The sequence below is a fragment of the Pteronotus mesoamericanus genome, unplaced genomic scaffold (assembly GCF_021234165.1).
Source record: "Pteronotus mesoamericanus isolate MK-2021 breed Mesoamerican mustached bat unplaced genomic scaffold, CSHL_Meso_final contig_202, whole genome shotgun sequence".
Taxonomy (NCBI): Eukaryota; Metazoa; Chordata; class Mammalia; order Chiroptera; family Mormoopidae; genus Pteronotus; species Pteronotus mesoamericanus.
In genome coordinates, this window is record NW_026555086.1 from 301,723 (window position 1) to 319,660 (window position 17,938).

The 17,938-nt window shown below is 56.9% G+C and overlaps 1 protein-coding gene across 1 annotated transcript in view; it reads right to left on the minus strand.

Moving 5' to 3' along the window:
• DPY19L3 (dpy-19 like C-mannosyltransferase 3) overlaps positions 1–15,279 on the minus strand; it is a 28,692-nt gene extending 13,413 nt beyond the window's left edge. The window contains exons 1-10 of the mRNA XM_054570283.1: positions 15,181–15,279; positions 14,086–14,240; positions 13,195–13,331; positions 7,410–7,500; positions 5,633–5,754; positions 4,938–5,083; positions 3,660–3,783; positions 2,999–3,133; positions 1,612–1,743; positions 54–155 (exon numbers count right to left, since the gene is read on the minus strand). Of these exons, the coding sequence (XP_054426258.1) occupies positions 54–155; positions 1,612–1,743; positions 2,999–3,133; positions 3,660–3,783; positions 4,938–5,083; positions 5,633–5,754; positions 7,410–7,500; positions 13,195–13,331; positions 14,086–14,188 (1,092 nt within the window). The 5' untranslated portion in view covers positions 14,189–14,240; positions 15,181–15,279. The remainder of the gene's footprint in view (positions 1–53; positions 156–1,611; positions 1,744–2,998; positions 3,134–3,659; positions 3,784–4,937; positions 5,084–5,632; positions 5,755–7,409; positions 7,501–13,194; positions 13,332–14,085; positions 14,241–15,180) is intronic.
• Positions 15,280–17,938: the final 2,659 nt, after the last annotated feature.

Below are 17,938 nucleotides of genomic sequence, written 5' to 3' on the forward strand. Positions count from 1 at the left end.
TAAAACTGGTAACTCTTTATCATGAGACAGTAAATGCCATTTTGTTAACCTACCTTAATGATGTTATTGAGCAGAAATGTCAAACATAAGACCGCAAGTACGTGTAGTGACAGTTTCCTGAGCCTGGTAAGGAAGTTTCCAGTTTTCAGATTTTTCTAGAAATTAAAAGAGTTGAGTTTTAATTCTTAAACTTTACTATAACTTCATAAACACTTAAGATTACTTAAGGATTTAAAACGCTGGGTCATGCAACATACAGGGAAGACATGTGGAAAATGTAAGCTACAGATTTTCCTAAGTTTGCCTTGTTTTAATGTCTGCAATTTTCTGAAACTAAATGAATCCTTAATAAGCAGCCCCATAAAAAAGGAAAACGTGTTCTTTGCGACCAGAGTGCGGAGCCGGCCCCTTAGAAGGTGCTCAGGGACGCCGACCGAACAAGCCCTCCGGCCCCTCCCGCGCGAGCCCACGAGTCGCGGACGCAGCTGGCGCGCCGCTGGGGACAGCCGGGCCCGGGGCTGCCCCTCGTTTCCTTCCAGCCCTCGGGTAGCTTCGCAGGTGTTACATGTAAGAGCATCTGAAAGGTTCCTTGCTTACAACGAAGGCTGTAAGGATGGGCAGGCGCTAAAGTTCCTGACAGACGACTAAAAGCCTGTTTCTAAAAATCTCTGCGAGTTTGTCAGTAGCAGCTGTCACAAGAGACTAATAAGAAAAAGGGTTTGTTCCTCCCAAAGCAGAGAACAAAACGCCTCCTTGGCAGCAAAGCGTTCATGAGAAGTGTTTCTCAGGTGCTCATGCGAGAGACAGCAGGCTTTGTGACACTATGAAGGAAAAACCGCTGGTCCTTAAATCTCACGTAAATTTTTAAAACTCTAATTAGATGAGTCAAAAGATGGGGGCACGGTGTTCAAACACAAATGCACTAGGAGATGTCCCGTTATTTCCAAAGGTATCTATTTGGATTTCTAAGAGTTAATTTTAATTCGCTGAAAAGCCAGTCACAATGTGCGGGAGTGGGGGCAGGAGTGGGGCGCAGGGGTCCCCGGGGGAGCCGGTCAGAGCGCGCCCTGCCCCCAGCAGCTTTTCCCTCTGGTCAAGCACAGGCGGGAGCTGAGAGGTTTTCTCTGCGGTTTCAATGTTATTTTTTATTTTTTTAAAGGTCACTTTATAATTTTTTTAAAAAGATTTTTATTTATTTATTTTTAGAGAGGGGAAGGGACGGAGAAAGAGAGGGAGAGAAAGATCCAAGTGTGGTTGCATCTCCCGCGCCCCCTGCTGGGGACCTGGCCTGCCGCCCAGGCCTGTGCCCCGACGGGGAATCGAACCTGCAGCCCTTCGGTGTGCAGGCCGGCGCTCAGTCCGCTGAGCCGCACCGGCCAGGGCTGTGGTTTCAACTCTAAATCCACGGCATTCAAGCAGGCATCTGTGCTTAACCGCTGAATCGAATGAAGAGTCCAACAGGAACACTAACCATGGACTTCCAAAGGTGAAGGTTGCCCTCCTGGCTTTTTAGTGGGAATTTGCTCGCACGTGTCCCTTCGTGTGTCGCACGAAAAGAAGGCCCCACAAACCACGCTATTCACAGAAAAACACAGACAAAGAAAGTCCTACCTGAAGCCTTCTCACAGTTAACACTGAGAGGTTAAAGCTGATAAGCAGCGATCCAAGAATCATGGAATTGAAGAACTGAAGGGCGCAGACCAGGAGCAAAGCCGCGACCTGAATCACGTACAGCCGTGTCGCCTGCAAAAGCCAAGAAGGCCGCCTGAGGCCGCAGGTCAGGGGATGTCCACCCGTCTCAGCTCCCCGATGCGCAGAGGACACGCCCACGCGGAGCAATGCAGCGAAACAGGGGCCGGAATCTCCTGCTCCCGTCTTCTTTACGAGGGGACACCTGAGGTTTTGGAACATTAACTGAAGGGGAGACAAACTGGACGCTGCGAAGCAGGGGAGGCAACCGCGCTGTGAGCGCATCCGGGAAACGGGCCAGGCCGTTCGCCCCTGCGGTGTCCTCCTCGTTTTCCTCCTGTCGCGGCCGGCGGCCGGCGGCCAGGGTGCCTGGTCGTGTCCCCTTGCTTCCCCGCCGCAGGACCCCGCCAGGCACTGCTCCATCGTATCTGTGTGCGTGCGCATGCATGCATGTGCATGCGTGGTTAATTCCCCAGGGACTGGAAACCGCCCGGGAGCAGGCACGGTGTGGCACCAGGGACACGCTGGTCCTGGCGGCAACCCGCCGTGTGGCCCCTGTGTGGGGGCCGGCTCGTCGGGAAGGCGGGGACGCTCGCGCCTGCCTCGGCGCCGTGGGCCCGGCAGGACCAGCGGGGGCGGCGCATGGAAGTGCGTGTAAGCGGCGCTGGTCCGGGCAGCTCTGGGTGAAGACTGAGGGAAGCGAGACCCCGCCCACCTGGACACAAGAAAATGCCTCAAAGACAACAAGAATAACGAGTGGGCGTCTTGGTCATCTCTTTCCAGTTAGACCATTCGGTACTCACGCAGGCTTGAGATCGGGCCAAGGGCGGGGCACAAGGGGGCAGGAGGGCTGTGGGCTGTTTTTGGTCAAAAACGGCTAAGTGCTCAGCGCGGCGCGGGCAGGTGCACTCCTACAGCGCCCATCGTGAAACGGGCGAGTGCGCTGCTCGAGTCTTCAAAGAACACGCACCGAGGCCGAACGCAGCCTCTCACAACGCCGGCTGGTGCACGGACACGCGTGGGTTCCTACAACACTCACTGCGGGGAGCCTGGACCACAGGGGCCAGCCCTCTGGGAGGTAATCCTGCCTTCGCTCTTGGGCCCCTCCCCGTACCACCTAACGCACCGTGAGCAGCAGAGGAGCTCGGACGGCCCAGTGAGGCCGCGTGGCCTCCAGATCGAGCGCCGCATTCCCATGAGCTGCAAGCAGCTTCAGCCTCATCGCTGAGTACACGCGTGTCCTGCCCCTTCCACGGCCGCCGCCGCGTGCAGCAGGGACCGTCCCCACCGAGCGGCCGGTGGCGCTCACCTTCTGGGCCGGCAGCATGTCCAGGGAGTCCAGGACGAACAGCCCCAGTGCCTGCAGCAGCATCGTGAACTGGTTGAACTGCCACGTCAGGCTGAAGACAAAGGTCGACGTGAAAATGGCAAGAAGGGTCAGCCTCTGGGGAGAGAAGACTCTGCGTGACTGACCTAGGAGTCACCAGCAGTAAAAAGCCCTGCAGACAAGGTTTTGAGAGTGGCCAGATCTCTGTAACCGAGTAGGAGAGCCATACACGGTTGCTCTGAAAACTGTTGCATTTGTCACTTAAGCTCTAAATACCCCGAAGGGCGTGCGGCACGTAAACGCTCACACGTGGCGTGCGAGCCCCACCCTGGGACAGAGGCGATGACCTGCCAAGTCACATCACGAGAGCCCTGGCTCCAGGAATTCTGACAGTTTTGCAGAAACTGTGGGTTTGCTGCAGCTATGTAAGGGCATGTTCTGTAGAGTACATTTTAAAGAACAAAAAAGAAACCATTTTCTTTGCAAATAAGGAAAAGACTCAGAAGGAGACTTCACTTCACTTAAAACACTGAGTCGCGAACCGAGGCCTGTGCGCAGGCCTTGGGAGAGCGTACACGTCACCACGCCCGAAGTCTGGATGCAACAGGAGACTAAACACGCAGGAAGTTTCCTAACAACTTACTTCAGACAGAGGCCGCAGGTTCGGTCTCAGGAAGTGCGTGACAGCCGCCACCTGGACCGCGAAGAAGGGCAGCGCCCAGTTCTCCCGCAGCGGGACGGTGAACTCCACCCTGGTGGTGTCGAGTCTGCAGGGAGGACACAGGACCACCGCGCCCTTTGTGCCGGGATCACGCCCGGCGCCCCGGGGTGACAGCTACGCTACATCAAGGACACTGAGGTTCTGGTTCTGGGTTCTCGGGAATGATCTGTCCTCGCCACCGCCCGGGGAGCACGCAGCCGGCCCCGAGCAGAGCCGGACGTGCACCCACACACGTGCGGTCCAGGCGGTGAACCGGGGCTGCACACAGGCGCGTCCAGCCTGCCAGCTCCCCGCCCCCTGGAAGGTGGCCCCCGAGGGCACGCCCGGTACCAGGAACCATCCCACACGTCCTGGGCATTCAGTAAGTATCTTATTTACCCTTCACACGAACACGAAATTTGACTTTCGTTTACTCTTAGCAGGAATAATATGTTGGGTTCAGCCGCTGAGGCAGCACAACCCAGGGCTCCTCACACTCTGGGTTTGAATTCTGACCAACGCTTAGCTGTGTGCGTGTTGACACATGTATGTATGCCTTGATCTCTACATACACTCACACACACACTTACAAATAACAATGCACACATAAAGCATTCTGCTGAGTGCTGGGCGTACAGTAATCACTCAATAAAATTAAATAAAACGTAATGTGTTTAGGGTTATAAAATAAGTGTTAGAACTTGCGTTTGACTCTTAAGTCTCCTACTCAGCGCTGGTGTTGCTACTGTGGATCAGGAGGTCTTTCAATGTATCTTGAATATGTTTTTAAGAAGTGCTGTTTCATAATGCTCTGGTATTTAGAAACAGGTAATCAGGCAGGGAAGAGTCCCTCACACTTGTACGGCGCTTCATGCTGTGCCCCCCTGAGCTGCACACAGCCCCCTGCAGGCTGAGAGCGAAGGCGGTACCTGTCCCATAGGGATGAGGATGTGGCTGGAGAAACACTGACCACACAGCCACCTGGCAACAGAACTGGGTTATTACGAGCGACTCTCAACTTGCAGTTCAACATTCTGTTCCTCACTTGGAAATACACGAACGTGGGACTTTCTACCTTCCTAAATAAGGCAGTAAACGCCACTGGGCGAAGACCCCCACGCAAGCCAGCGGGGCAGAACGACTTTCTTTGCACCGGCAGCACAGATGCTCCACGTTTGCTCGCGCACACAGAGGGAGAGGGGCACACTGATCCCAGCTCACCTGTTGGCGACGTACCAGCAGGCGGCCAGCAGCCCCGCCAGCCACGTGCCGCTCAGGAGCCAGCTGGTGACGTAGAGGGCGGCCACGTACACGGCCTGCAGCCCGAACAAGGTGTAAATGTAGAAGTAGACAGGCTCCACGCGGTTCTGCGAAAGGGAGCAGTAACAGCTATTTGTTAGGGAAGCTCCGGCCCTCTCTCTGCCATGGAAGAAACACGACAGTGGACATGCAGTGTTTCTCAGGAGCTCGGTATCAGTTGCAAGCGCTGAGCCCAGGCCACTGCGAGGGCAGAAGGCGGAGGGGCCCCGGGGAACCTGGCCTCACTCCCTGGGCCTGTCCGTGCCGGACGCTGTCCAGCTCGCCGTCACTGGGAGCGGTCACTGTCGTTTGTAAATGTTCCCATGGCTTTTATTTCAGAGGTAAGGAAGGAGCGCTTACATGTTTCCACAGGAAAATATTTACTACCCCTAAGACTGCGCACATGTAGTATAAGCCAGGAAGCATCCCCATGCACAAAATGTCTTATGAAACATAAATGAAAAGCAAACTTCAGAGTGTCTGTGAAGCTGTTAGGATATGGCGGTTTCTATACCAATCCAGTTGAAGGTCAGAGTGACACCCGTGAAACGTCAACGGAAAAGGCGGACTTTGATGTTCACTGCCATCGACAGCTCCGCGCTGCGGCGGCGACGCACCTGTATGGGCAGCACTTTATATAGAACGCTGAGGAAAACCTCTTGGTAAATATTCATTCGTTGAAGGAGGTTAATTGTCCTCATAGATTCAGTTTTGTTATCGTGCATTAAGCCATGGAAACCTAAGGTCGATATTTGAAAAATGAGGAAAAAGAATTAAAATTACAATTATTCACCCACTCACAGGTCCTGTGGAACAGCCCCTGCTGCGGCCTGGGAGCCCCCGTACCCCGGCCCCCAGCCCCCAGCCCCCCAGCCCCCAGGCCAGGCGGACGGCGGGAACGTGGCGGGGGCGGGGGGTTCAGGCGCGCGCCCAGGCGTCCAGCAAAACCCGGAAAGTGGAAAACTCCGTCTGAGAGGTGGACCAGTGTTTTCAACAAAGAGTTATAAGAAAAAATGGAGAGAAATCCATAGATTAAGAGAAACAAAGAGACAGAGCAAATGATTGTGATGCATGGCCTTTATTTGACTCTCAAAAACACCATTAAAAACCTGTAAGACACGGAACCCCAAGGCCGGGTTTCCTGCTGCCCTTTTATCACTTCGAGGCTTCATGAAAGAGCAGCCTGAGCCACGGACACGTGAGCTGGGTCCCAGCGGCCGCTGAGAGGCAGACGCGCACTCTCCGCTGCGGCCGAGGTTCTCAGCCCCGGCCGCCCCGCGCGTCCCCTCGTGGGCCTGGCCACTCCGGGATGCGGAGGCTGAGTGACGATGTGGCTGTGTCCACACACCATCTTTTCCTTTCCTTTTGCAGGGGCGGGGGGGCCGGCGTGAGATCGGGCGGTGCCTGGCCCCGGGCCACGCGCCCCCCAGCCCGTGGCCAGAGCCCGGCCGGTCAGAGAGCAGGCAGTGGACGTGTGAGGACGGAAGGACGGGTGGGCGGACGCAGAGGCCTGACCTTCGGGAGCCCGCAGGGAGGGCGGCTCTGCCCGCAGGAAACCGTGGCCGGGGCGCACTGCACGCCGCCTTCCACAAACCCCGCTGGCTCCTGGGGAAGGCAGCTCCGCTCGGGCGGCCTGCCTGGGACCGACTACACCTCAGGCCCCCGGACAGTTGATGGGAAAAAGCCTTTGTACACCCTGAACTTCCAGCGAACAGACACAGGGGGCCCCAGGGCAGCCCTCACGTGGCTGCCGGGCATCCCCCCTGTGGTGGGTGCCGATCTGCACAGGGCCGGGCAGGCTGGTTTTTATGGCACAAGAGGAAAGACAACCAAACTCCCGTGTCTCTTATTGTGAGCAGTAAAAAGCATCACCTATGAAGAGCCCGTGTCACATGTCAGGTCGGGCACACGTGCACGTGTGGCCCAGGGTCCCCGGCTGCCACTGGCTGGAGTGAAGGTAGAGTCTGCGTCTGACGCTTAGAAACAGTGAAAATGGCGATCGCAAAACACAGGAACTCGTCGGGCACCAACGGGCAACTGCCATTTTCGTCTGTTATCAAAATGCCTCCTTTGGGACACGCCTTCCCCCTCCAGCAACAACCCCGCCCAGGCCCTCGTGAGCAGAGCCCAGTGCAGCCCCCAGAGGCCGCACACTGAGCTGGGGACAGAGAAGAGCCGGGAGGCAGGAGAGAGGTCCCGGGAAGTGTCACACAGCTTCTCCCGGAGCGGCACCGGCACCGGCACCGTCACGGGCGGCCTGCTCTTGAACAAGGAAAAGCTGCACAGGTCACAGAAGCCACCGCACAGGCGCTGCGGGGGCTCTAAGGTGCGCGAGGGTGACGGTGTGTCGGCCCGACGGGCAGCTGCACGGCGTCGGGGGTGCGGGGGGCTTACCGTGCAGGAGGCTGGGCGCCTGCAGCATCTGCTTGTAGTAGGAGTAGTACAGGCCGCACTCGGTCCGGAAGGAGATCTCCCGCTCCACCTCCTGCAAGGCAGGCAGACAGGCCTGAGGCGCACACGCCGCCGGCGAAGCCCGTCCGGTCGCTGCAGGCCCAGGGCGCAGAGCTACAACTTAGCAGGCGGACAAGCTCTGAACGCACAGCCGTAGGGGCTTTTGGCAGACGGCAGGGACAGGAGGCTGCCCACGGCCGGGCAGGCGCCATGGGGGGGGGGGCTTACTACACTGTCCCCTCTGCTTCTGCAGATGTTTAAAACTGTCTGTAACAAAGCATTTTAAACAATGGAGACAACGAGTTCCATTTAGTTGATGTTTCAGAGTTAATGTTTTTCTTGTATTTCACACAAATTAAGGCAAAAAAAAAAAAAACAACAACAACAAACCAACCACGCCGCCATTCTTACATAGTATTCGTGAGAGGAGACAGGACAGCACCCAGAAGTCCCCAGAGGAGCCTGCAGGCCCCTCCCCGTCCCCTCTCTGTAAAATCAAGCAGCATCTCCTCAGGTGTGGATAAAAAAAAAACCCAAATGAAAAAAACCTAATTGCATGAGACACCTGCCCAAAAGCCAACCATGTCATACGGGAGGAGCAATTCTCTTTGTGCCGCGGGAGTACGAGGCGTTCTCAGTGAAACGGGCAGACCGTCCACATGCGAGCTTCACTCCGAGAAGCGGAGAGGCGTTCCCGGAGGAAAATGGGTACAAGGAGTCTCAACTGCTCTTGCACAAAGAGCCAGTTTTAGAAGAACAATTAAAGCAACAGCTAATGGTTTTTATAAAATTTAAACCATTAACAAAAAATACGCAGGCAACTGGTAAGGAGGTGGAGAAGCTTCTGGAATAATCCCATTAACACGCTTAGATCTTGTATTTCTTACACACAGACGCATATATTTTTATGTATATGAAAAACATTATATAAGTGAACAAAGAATTATAACCCACGGCGTTACAGGCCTTTACACCAGGCTTCAGAAACCCCAGAGCCTGAGGGCGGTGCCCGAGGGGCGTCTCCACCTCCGCTCCGGGCCCCAGCCCGTCAGCGCCCACACGCCCGGCTCCCCGGGGCGGAGGAGACCTGGCTCTTCCGCGGAGCAGCCGCTTTGAGCACGTCTGTATTTCCCGCACTGCCCCCCATCTTCCAGGCAGGAATAAATGCTGCATTAAAAGGGCTGCTCCTGCTACTTATCTTCACACCCATGAGCCATTCACTTCTTCTACCCTTTAAATATTTCTCCCACTCTTTAAAAAAAGTACGATAAATCAACTCATGAGTAAAGCATCGAAGACTACTCAATTATCTAAGAGGAGAAACATCCAATCACTGGCATTGAAAAACAAACTATTATGTTCTATCATTATTAACTCATTAGAAAACAACGGGAGGGTGGGTAGGGCAGGAGATCTTAAATAATGAGCTTCCTTTCATAGAAAATAGATTTATCCTGGAAAAATCAAACATTATAAAGGAGGCCCAGTCAGGTTCTGAGACTTAATTTCATTAGCAGAGGAGCTTTGTAAAAAGGACAATACAAAACAATGTAGCTTTTTCAGGGGTTACATTTGCTTCTGATTTGAGATGTTGCCTTTCCAGCAGCAAAGGCAGGCTTCCGGCTCTACTGCTTTTGATAACATAAAACTAAGCTGGTATCACTCCTTTCTAGACGTGAGCTGAGCCAGTATTAGCTTTCTTTCATGCAAATGAAAATAAAACATCAAGTTTAATTACATTCCTTTTTTTCCTCTCCAGCTGCCTTTAAAAAAATTAAAAAAAAAAAAAAAATCCTCACACAAGGACATTTTTTCATTGCGTTTCAGCACGTGCCCTGACAGGGAAGTGAGCCTGCAGCCTCGCGGTCACGGAATGGCACTCCGGCCCACGGAGCCACGCCGGGCGTGCCGGCTGCCTTCCACGGAACATTCTGACGTCAAACCTACGCCCGCAAATCAAACTGGAGGGCCGGGCCCGAGAGTAACCGGCTGCTTCCGTGAAGGTGGGGGGAGAGCAACGCTGCTCGAAGCCCTGGCAGCAGAAAGCTTCCGTGCCCCGCCGACACGCCCGGAGTGTGCGAGGAACAGAGGGCCGTAGTTAGTAAAAACGCATTCGAACATGATGAATTGGTGAGCTTGGCACCAGCTGTATGGAACCAAATGCTATACTTTATCAGACAGACATTTGCAAGTTTTACATCTGCTTCCTGCTAAGAGAACATCTGCTTCACGCATCCAGGCACTTTCCCAGTTTCCCAGTGATTTCTACTTTGCCCGGTGAGTCGCGCCAAGGACAACGCACAGCGGCAGGTGTTGCTCCTGAAGCCACGGAGCGAGCAGACGCGTCCGACTCTATTGGCGTGTGTTCCACGGGAGAGCGGTGCTGAGAGCAAGCCCGCGTCTTCTCTGGAGGCGATGACGGGGAGGCGGGGGACAAAAGAAGCGCGTTTACAAGGAGCAGCGCCGCCGAAGCCGTCCCGCAGCCGGGCATGCGGTGCCGCACACGCAGGCGACAAGCCCCTCCAGACACACGGCACCGAGTGTGCGAAGGAAACGTGTCATTCATCCTTAAAATTCTCGTGTAAATAACGTCTGCTTATAAAAGTTGCCCCCCAAATTACTCGGATGCAGGTCGTGGAGAAGCAATGTGAAGACCAACCTTCTGGACGTGACCTGTTTCTGCATCAGGCTCACAAGTCCTCTCACCGAGAAGCAGCAGCTCACGGCCAGACAGCTGCTCCCCGGCGCGGCCCTGGAGCCCGCCCTGGCAAACACGCTTGCACGCACACACGGCGAACACGCTCACGCACACACATGGCATGCTGTCTGGTTGCATTCACAGCTGTGGGTCAGAATGAACGACTCTTGCCCTCGAGGGGACAAGCCCTGGCGCGAGAGGGGCCAGGGCCGCAGGCTCTGGGACTGCTGTCAAAGTGACCGTGCTCCCATGGGGCGGCCACCAGCCCCGGGCCTGCTGTGGCCTCCACGCTGCGGACGGACCCTGTTCATTCTCAAGACTCCTTGCTTTGCAAGGTTGTTCAATGGGAAGACACACAACTTCTGTGATATCAAGTAAATAAGACAGTTACAGTGGGAAATGTTAGCATAAGGGAAAAAAAGACTAAAAAAATTGAGCGCTTTTAGCCAGTTGAGAATTACTTTTCCTTATCACTGAACATTTATTTGCTGGGGAAACAAAAAGTTATAAAAATTTAGTCCTTGATCCCAAAGGGTTTATTTTTCAACAAGAAAGAACAATGCTTTCCTAAACAAGGAGAACCACTTCCACGGAGGCGCGGCATCCGCTGAGAGAGTAAAGGGCCTTTGGCCTGAACACGGCAACCAGCCTCCCCGCTGGGCTCTGCGCTCCTAACTGGGCTCGTCTCCCTCCACGACCCCGCTCACCCGTCCCACGAAGGCCCCCTGACCGACAAGGACGAGCTCCCTGCCGCTGGGAGACACGCAGGGAGCAAAAGGGACGCAGCCTCCGCCACCTGGGAAGCCACACTCTGGAACACAGTGTGGCAGGCGGAGCACAGGTGGGGGGGAAGGCCGCACCCAGGACGGGCGGAGCGGAGGCCGGGAGGCGAGGCGGTGAGTGCGTGGGGGGGCGCTGGCCGCACAGTCGTGGTCCCCACCCGCCGCACCGAGGGACAGAGAGGAAGGCGGGGGCAGCAGGGGGTCAGGGAGGCTGCTGTGCCCCTGAGCTCCCTGCAGCGTCCCTCCCCCTGCCCGGCGACCCTGCCCCCTTCAGGTCTCAGCCTCCTCACATCCTCCAGGAACCTTCCGACCGGCTCCCAGGACTCCCGGTGAGGCCAGTGCGGCGCTGACTCGCTCCCCGTGCAGTGGAGCTGCCCGCCCGCCGGCGCCTTGCTCAGGGGCGGCCGCGGGCAGACGGGCGGCCTTGCTGGGCGGCGCTGCGGCCCTGAGAACTGCCCGTGGCACCGGCAGGTGCCGCGCGCGCCCTGACCACGTCCCTCTGACGCCCTGGAAGGTCCGCGAGCAGACTCGGAGGCGCTGTTACTCCTTCCGGGAGCCCAGGGTTCAGATCCGCGTTACCCGCAGACCCGGCGTTCAACAAACAGCCGGCAAAAGTACAGTCGAGAGCCAAAAGCCAAGGGTGCCCGGGTGCCTGGGCGAAGGCTGCGTTCACTTGAGGACACTGCCAGGGCCACGGAGCGGCGCGGGTCGGAGACCTGGACGTGCCGTTTACGGTCAAGCCGCCCGGCCGCTTCGGCACGTCTCCTCACTATGCAGTTGCCAGCACCTCGCTGCGGCCGGGCGCCCCGACAGCGACGTTTGAGCCTTTATTCAAAGTACCTGCGTTAAAGAGCAAGCGTTCGACTGCTCTACTCCAGTTTAGCAGGGGGTGGGGGGTGGACCGGACGCAACCACATGGCACACACGGACATTTCTCTCTTCCTCCCGCCCTTCCCGTCTCTACAAAAGAAAAAAAAAAATTTGAAAAAACCCCTGCTTTATTCTAGGGAACTTCTTTATAAGCATCCCATTTGAAACAGATAAAGGTGAGTAAAAAATTTTTCTTGACAACAAAAACCAGTAATTGCCACTGAAGGATAAGAGGATTCTGTGCCATCCTGATTGCTTGTATAAAGATATATTGACACATGCTATGCCATAAGCTGCTAGAAATTAGTCAGATAAATCAAATCTGTCCAATAATCCAATAAACCAAAGCTCAAAATATTTTGGAAAACTCTCTATCGGAACTTCTTTAGATTCCTCATTAATTTTCCTGAATATTCTCACGGATTGTAAATCTTTCACTTTGGACGGTGGATTTCACCTTCATAAGCAACTAGCCATTAGAAGCCATAGTAGGAAATAAGGTCAAAGATCATGACACTTTGGATCAAAACCACTGCCAACATGTAAGTCTCCTTGCATCATATACCTGTTGTGAAAACAATGCCTAGTTTTTAAAAAATGTAGACATGCTTAAAAAGAGAGAGACATGCTTAAAGAGGCAACAGGAAACTGGTGTTTAAAACATCACAGACCGCCCTGGCTGGACTGGCTCAGTGGACTGAGCGCCGGCCTGCAAACCAAAGGGTCCCCTGTTCGATTCCCACTCGGGGCACAGGCCTGGGTTGCAGGCCAGGTCTCCAGCAGGGGGCACATGAGATGCAACCACATACTGATGTTTCTCTCCCTCTCTACCCCTCTCTAAAAATAAAATATTAAAAACAAACAAACATCACAGACCCCCCGGAAGCGTGATGAAGACCGGGGTCCGCCCCAGCTGCAGACCGGCCATCGAGACCGGACACACTGCGGCCCTCGGCAGAGCGGCGCCTTTGGAACTGCTTTCCTTCTTTTATTTTTAAACTGCACCCGACAGAAGACAGACTTTTACCTGTGACCCTGTTTGTACACACGCAGAAGTAAGAGCCCCCCGCTCCCTGGTGCCCTGAGCGCGGGGCGCTGGCAGGGGCTCCAGGCCACGGCCGACCTCCCGGCCCTGGCGGCCGTCGGCACCGGTCTCGCCACCCCGCCCGACAGGCATTGGTCTGAGGTAACTGCTGCTTCACTGGAGCAGGTGAGGAAACGCACTGGACCGCGAAGGTTCTGACCTTGTTTTAACCTAACCAACACAAGCATTTTTCCTCCACGGACAAACTTCTTAAGAGACTGGATTCTTTGCGGGGAACGGCACCGTGTGGGCCGCTGCCGGCACGTCAATGAGCTCCGCACACAGAAACCGTACCTTAATGTTCGAAAACCACAGGTCGTTCTCGTGCAGGGTGGCCAGGTAGACGGCCGTCAGCACCCCAGCGCAGAGGGCCACGGCCCCGCCGGCTGCGAGCGACAGGGTCTTCCAGAATCTCTCCCTGGTGCCACCGTCTGGAAAAGGGGACGGAGAGCCGAGTCGGTGAGGAACTGCACAGTCCTACCTCCGACCGTCACGTCTGCTGCGTGCCGGCCGCCGGCCTGCATGCCGCGGGGAAGCGCGCCGCCCAGGACAGCCGGGGCTCCTCCGGTGGCCCCAGGCCACACGCCCCACTCGTGGCAGCTTCCCCGTGGGACCTAACTGCTCTGCCTGCTGGATGTCGGCTTCTTGAGAAGCTGCCTTAGCGGCCCGACCGACGCCCAGAGCCTGTGTTTGGCGCAGTGACGTGGCCGCAGTGAAGTTACCAAGGTTGTGAAGTGAGAACAATGGGTTACAGGTCCAGGACGTAAACAGTCTGCCTGCAATTTGTGATCCAGTTACCATTTGATGGGTAACTCGAAATCCCACCCAAAAAAGTAAAGAAGAAAATTTCAGGAATTTGGCTGGAAATAAAGAATAAAACATTTGATTCGTGACTCCATATGTTAAGGAAACGAGACCTCCTCTCCGAGGTCATGCTGGGGGTGCAGACGGTGCAGAGACCAGGCAAGGGCCCGGGAGCGAGAGCGAAGTGACGGCGGCATCTAGCAGGGGCGCCGCTCGCTCACACCGTCCGAATGGCAAGGCCCGCACTGCCCCACGGCAACCAGGCCACGCGCCAGCCGGGAATGTCGGGGTGTCGCCTGCGTCTCCCCTGCGTTTAGGTCGCACTGCGTTTTCACCCTGCGGCGGTGACAGTTCACATGCAGAAGTGAAAGCTCTCCCTACCTGCCGGTGATGTGTGTTCCAGCGTCGCGGTCTCCTGCTGGGCCCCGCCATCTTCCGGCGCCTCTGTGGCTTTGGCCCCTTTTCTTTGCCTGACGGACATCATGGTGTCAAAGGCTCCCGCGCATGGCTCTCCCCACGGCTCCTGCAGACAGCACCTGAGACAGCGCAGAGGAAATGCTGCCCACAGGCCAGGACCATGGCCTTCCTCAGCCCGTCCCGTCTTCCCTTCCGTCTCCATCGGCCGGCAGAGATCCGCTGCCCCCGGCACAAGAGCCCATGCACGGCGTGTTTGGGACGCGCGCAGGCGGGAGGAGGCGGGGACGCCCCTGACACCCCAGCAGCCCCGGCCTCGTCCCTGCCTGAGCCCCCGTCACCGCACAACTGTCACCTCACTGAGTCCTGCAGGCTAGTCCCACAGCTGCGCACCGCCGAGCGGTCCGGCAGCGAGCCTGTCGGCGGCTGGTCGCAAAGACCTGAAGCACCGGTTGTGCCGGGGGCGGAATTCAGCGCCCGCCCTCTCTACCCGCCCTGAGCGGTGCGCGGTGCCGGCCGCGGTGCTTTGGGCGGGTTATGGCTCCCGAAAGGCTAACGGCTCGCTCGGAGGAAAAGAACCGACCCCGTTGTGCCATTCCTGCGCGCGCTCGCTCATTCATTCGCTCGTCCATTCACTCATTTATTGGTCCATTTGCTCATTCGTTCACCCATTCATTCATTCGTTCACTCGCCCAATAATTCCTTCACTCCATTCATTCATTCCTGCGTCCGTCCGCTTCTCCGTCCACTCGCTCATCCCTTCGCTCGTTCACACAAAGCCACGCGCCCCACGCGCACGCGGGACGCACTCCGGAAGCGCAGGCTCGGCGCCGCGGGTCCCCTCGCGGCAGGCGCAGAGGCGGCCGGAGCTCCACGGCCGCCACCCTCGGGGCGCCGCGACGGCGGACGCGCACTACACCCCCTCGGGGCCGGCGCTACTACAGCCGCGCCGATCGCTACACAAGCCTCCCGTCCGCGAGGAGGCCCGGCGCGCAGCGCGCGAGGGACAGAGCGGCGCCGGGTCACCGCCGACCGGCACGGCTGGGCCGCCCGAGCACACACCTGCGCTCGGCCGTCCTCGCGCCGCTCCGGGCGGGGCAGGACCGGCGGGCGGGGCGCCGAGGGCCGAGGGCCAGGGGCCGGGAGCAACGCGGAGCCGGGGAACGTGGCTCACCACCCGGAAATGGGGCCTGGGGACGTTCGCGGCTCGCGAAGGGCGCGAAGGAGGCTGGGCCGGTGCGGTCGCGCCCTCGCCCATAGGCTCCGGAAGCCGCCTGTCATCGCGGCCCCGCCCCCCACGGCGTCCCGCCCCGCCCCGTGAGGTGCCGGCCGGAAGGAAGCGGCCGGGACAGCGCCGGCCGGAAAGCAAGCGGCGCGCTTCCGGTCGTCACTGAGGCCGGAGCGAGCGCGGCTCCGGGAGGAGCAAGCGTCGCAGCTGCGGGCGCCGCGTCCCCATCCTCTCGCTAGCGGGTGCGGGAGGCGCGGCTGGGGTGGGGTGGGGCGGCGCGTGCCGTGCTCCCCGGGTCCCCGCGACCGCGCGTCGCCCGGAAGGCTCGCCGACCGCCGGCGGGACGGCCCGCGGACCCGTCGGCAGCGCCGACCGCACTCCCCCAAAGTGGGCGCCGCTTCCCCTCCGCCTTCCCGGGCGCGCTCCTCGGTGGTCCCGGTCCCCTGTCCTCGCCGGCACCCCGGAGCGCCGACCAGGGCGCACCTGGGTGTGTCTCCACGGCCCCAGGTGCCCGGCTTCGTGAGGAGTCGGCGTGCGTGGGCCTCGGTCCCCGCGCCGCCTGCACGAGGCCGGCGTCTCCCGCGGCTTTGGCTCGGCCCTGTCCCTTTAGCGAACCACCGCCGCCCTCCCCGCACGGGCGCCCCCGCGCCTGCGTCTGGGTGGATGCGACGAAGCCCCGACGCGTCTGTGCCCCGCTGGGCTCGTGCTGTGCGCGCGCCCCGGGGCTCTGTCGTAGCCCGGCCGCGCTGAGGTTGGGAACCGGGGCGGCCTTGCCCGGGGGCTGACATTACATGGAGGCCACCTCCCCGCCTTCGAGTTGTTCGTCAGTACTTGAGAAAAGGCGTTACGAAACAATGTATTTTCCCTCTCCTTCGGTGAACGTTGTTACTAACTGGATTTGCGGTGGTTTCGAATAGTCAGATCTACAGGCAGATGAACACAGGTGCCCGTTTGTCCAGACTTAAAGTTAATAAAGTGCATACAGGTGATCGATTTTGTTTCATTTTCCTCCCAAACACGAGCTTTCTTAACTGTTTTCTGTGGTTCCCACCAACGGACACCTGTTTCATTTCCATGGTGAGAAGAACCGATGTTATATCCTGGGGTGAGGACACAAATTGTCGTTATTCAGTTAAAGCCGATGAGGCTTTGCCACATAAGCTTTTTCCAAACGCGACAATACCTGGGTGTTGGCTGTTCTGGTCCGCAAACCGCTTGGCTGGTCTTTCCCGTTCGTTTCTCTGGACGGTTCGAATCCCCTCCGAACGCATGTACTCCACAGGCGTCTGAGGTCCTAGAAGTGAACGTTTCCCACGCACCGATGCCAAGGCGCATGGCCTGGCTTGAGACTGGTGTTTCTGTAGGAAGAAGCAGGACTTCCAGCAGGAAGGGCATGTGTTTCTGACTTTTCTCAAATTAGGGCTCATCTCGGCTGGGGCTGTGTTTTCACGAAGACCACCCCCCCCCCGCCCCCCACAGCCCATCCATGGATCTCGGTAAACCAGCCCGCGGGGCTCTGTGCGCCAGGATTCACGGCCTGATTGCAGAGTAGCTGAGTGGACGCTGTCCTGCGTGGATTCCACCCCTGGTGGATTCTATGACGCCCAGTCACAGCCACCTCTGCGAGGGGTTTCACCAGTCTCTAGACCGTGTAAACCTTCTCTCAAGGGACCAGGACACGAAGCGTGTGGCATCTCTCCCCACAATGATCATCAACCAGCTACGTAAGAGTGCGCATGCTCCATGCTGTCCCCCTCCCCCCAACGGGAAGATTGGTCTTGGGGGTTAAAAAAGGTCATACTGTTTATGTATAGGGCACAGATATGCAGTATATTGAAGGTACTCAAATTTCATGGGGGGTCGATGATGAAAAAAATGTCTAAAAACAGCTCCTAGGGTGGATGATAATGAAAAAAGGTTGACATGTTGCTAATAGTAAGGTTTGGTGGTGGGAGCCCTGCCCAAATCTGGAGACACTTTTTTTCCCCCACTGGATTTTCAGTATAAACAGGTGGGAGGGGGCAGGCCAGAAATACAGGCTGAGGACTCAGAATTAACAAGGACTGCCCTGGCATGTGTGGCTCAGAGGATTGAGCACCGCACCAGCCTGAGAACCAAAGGGTCGCTGGTTCGATTCCCAGTCAGGGCACAGGCCTGGGTTGCAGGCCAGGTTCCCAGTAGGGGGCGCGCGAGAGGCGACCACACATCGATGTTTTCCCTCTCCCCGTCCCCTCTGTCTAAAAATAAAATCTTACAAACAAACAAATTCAGACTGGCTGCTGAAACAGTACCTCAAATAACAGTTGCTTAAAGGAGGCATTTATTTCTGGATCAAGGAAACAGGTCAGGTCCAGTGCCAGACTCATGTGTTTTGTATTACAAGTGCCCATGTTACATCCAGTTTTGCAAACTTACCTTCCTGCTCCTTTACCGTCTGCACTAAGTGACGCACTGGTGTAACTGGCAAGTGACCGAGTAACAAGACACCAACTTTGGGCGATTTCCTCATACAATGCTAAGGGTTTATATGAGGTGCCTAAAACTAAACTTAATTCAACCAAAGAACTTAAAAACAACCAAGATCTAGAATAA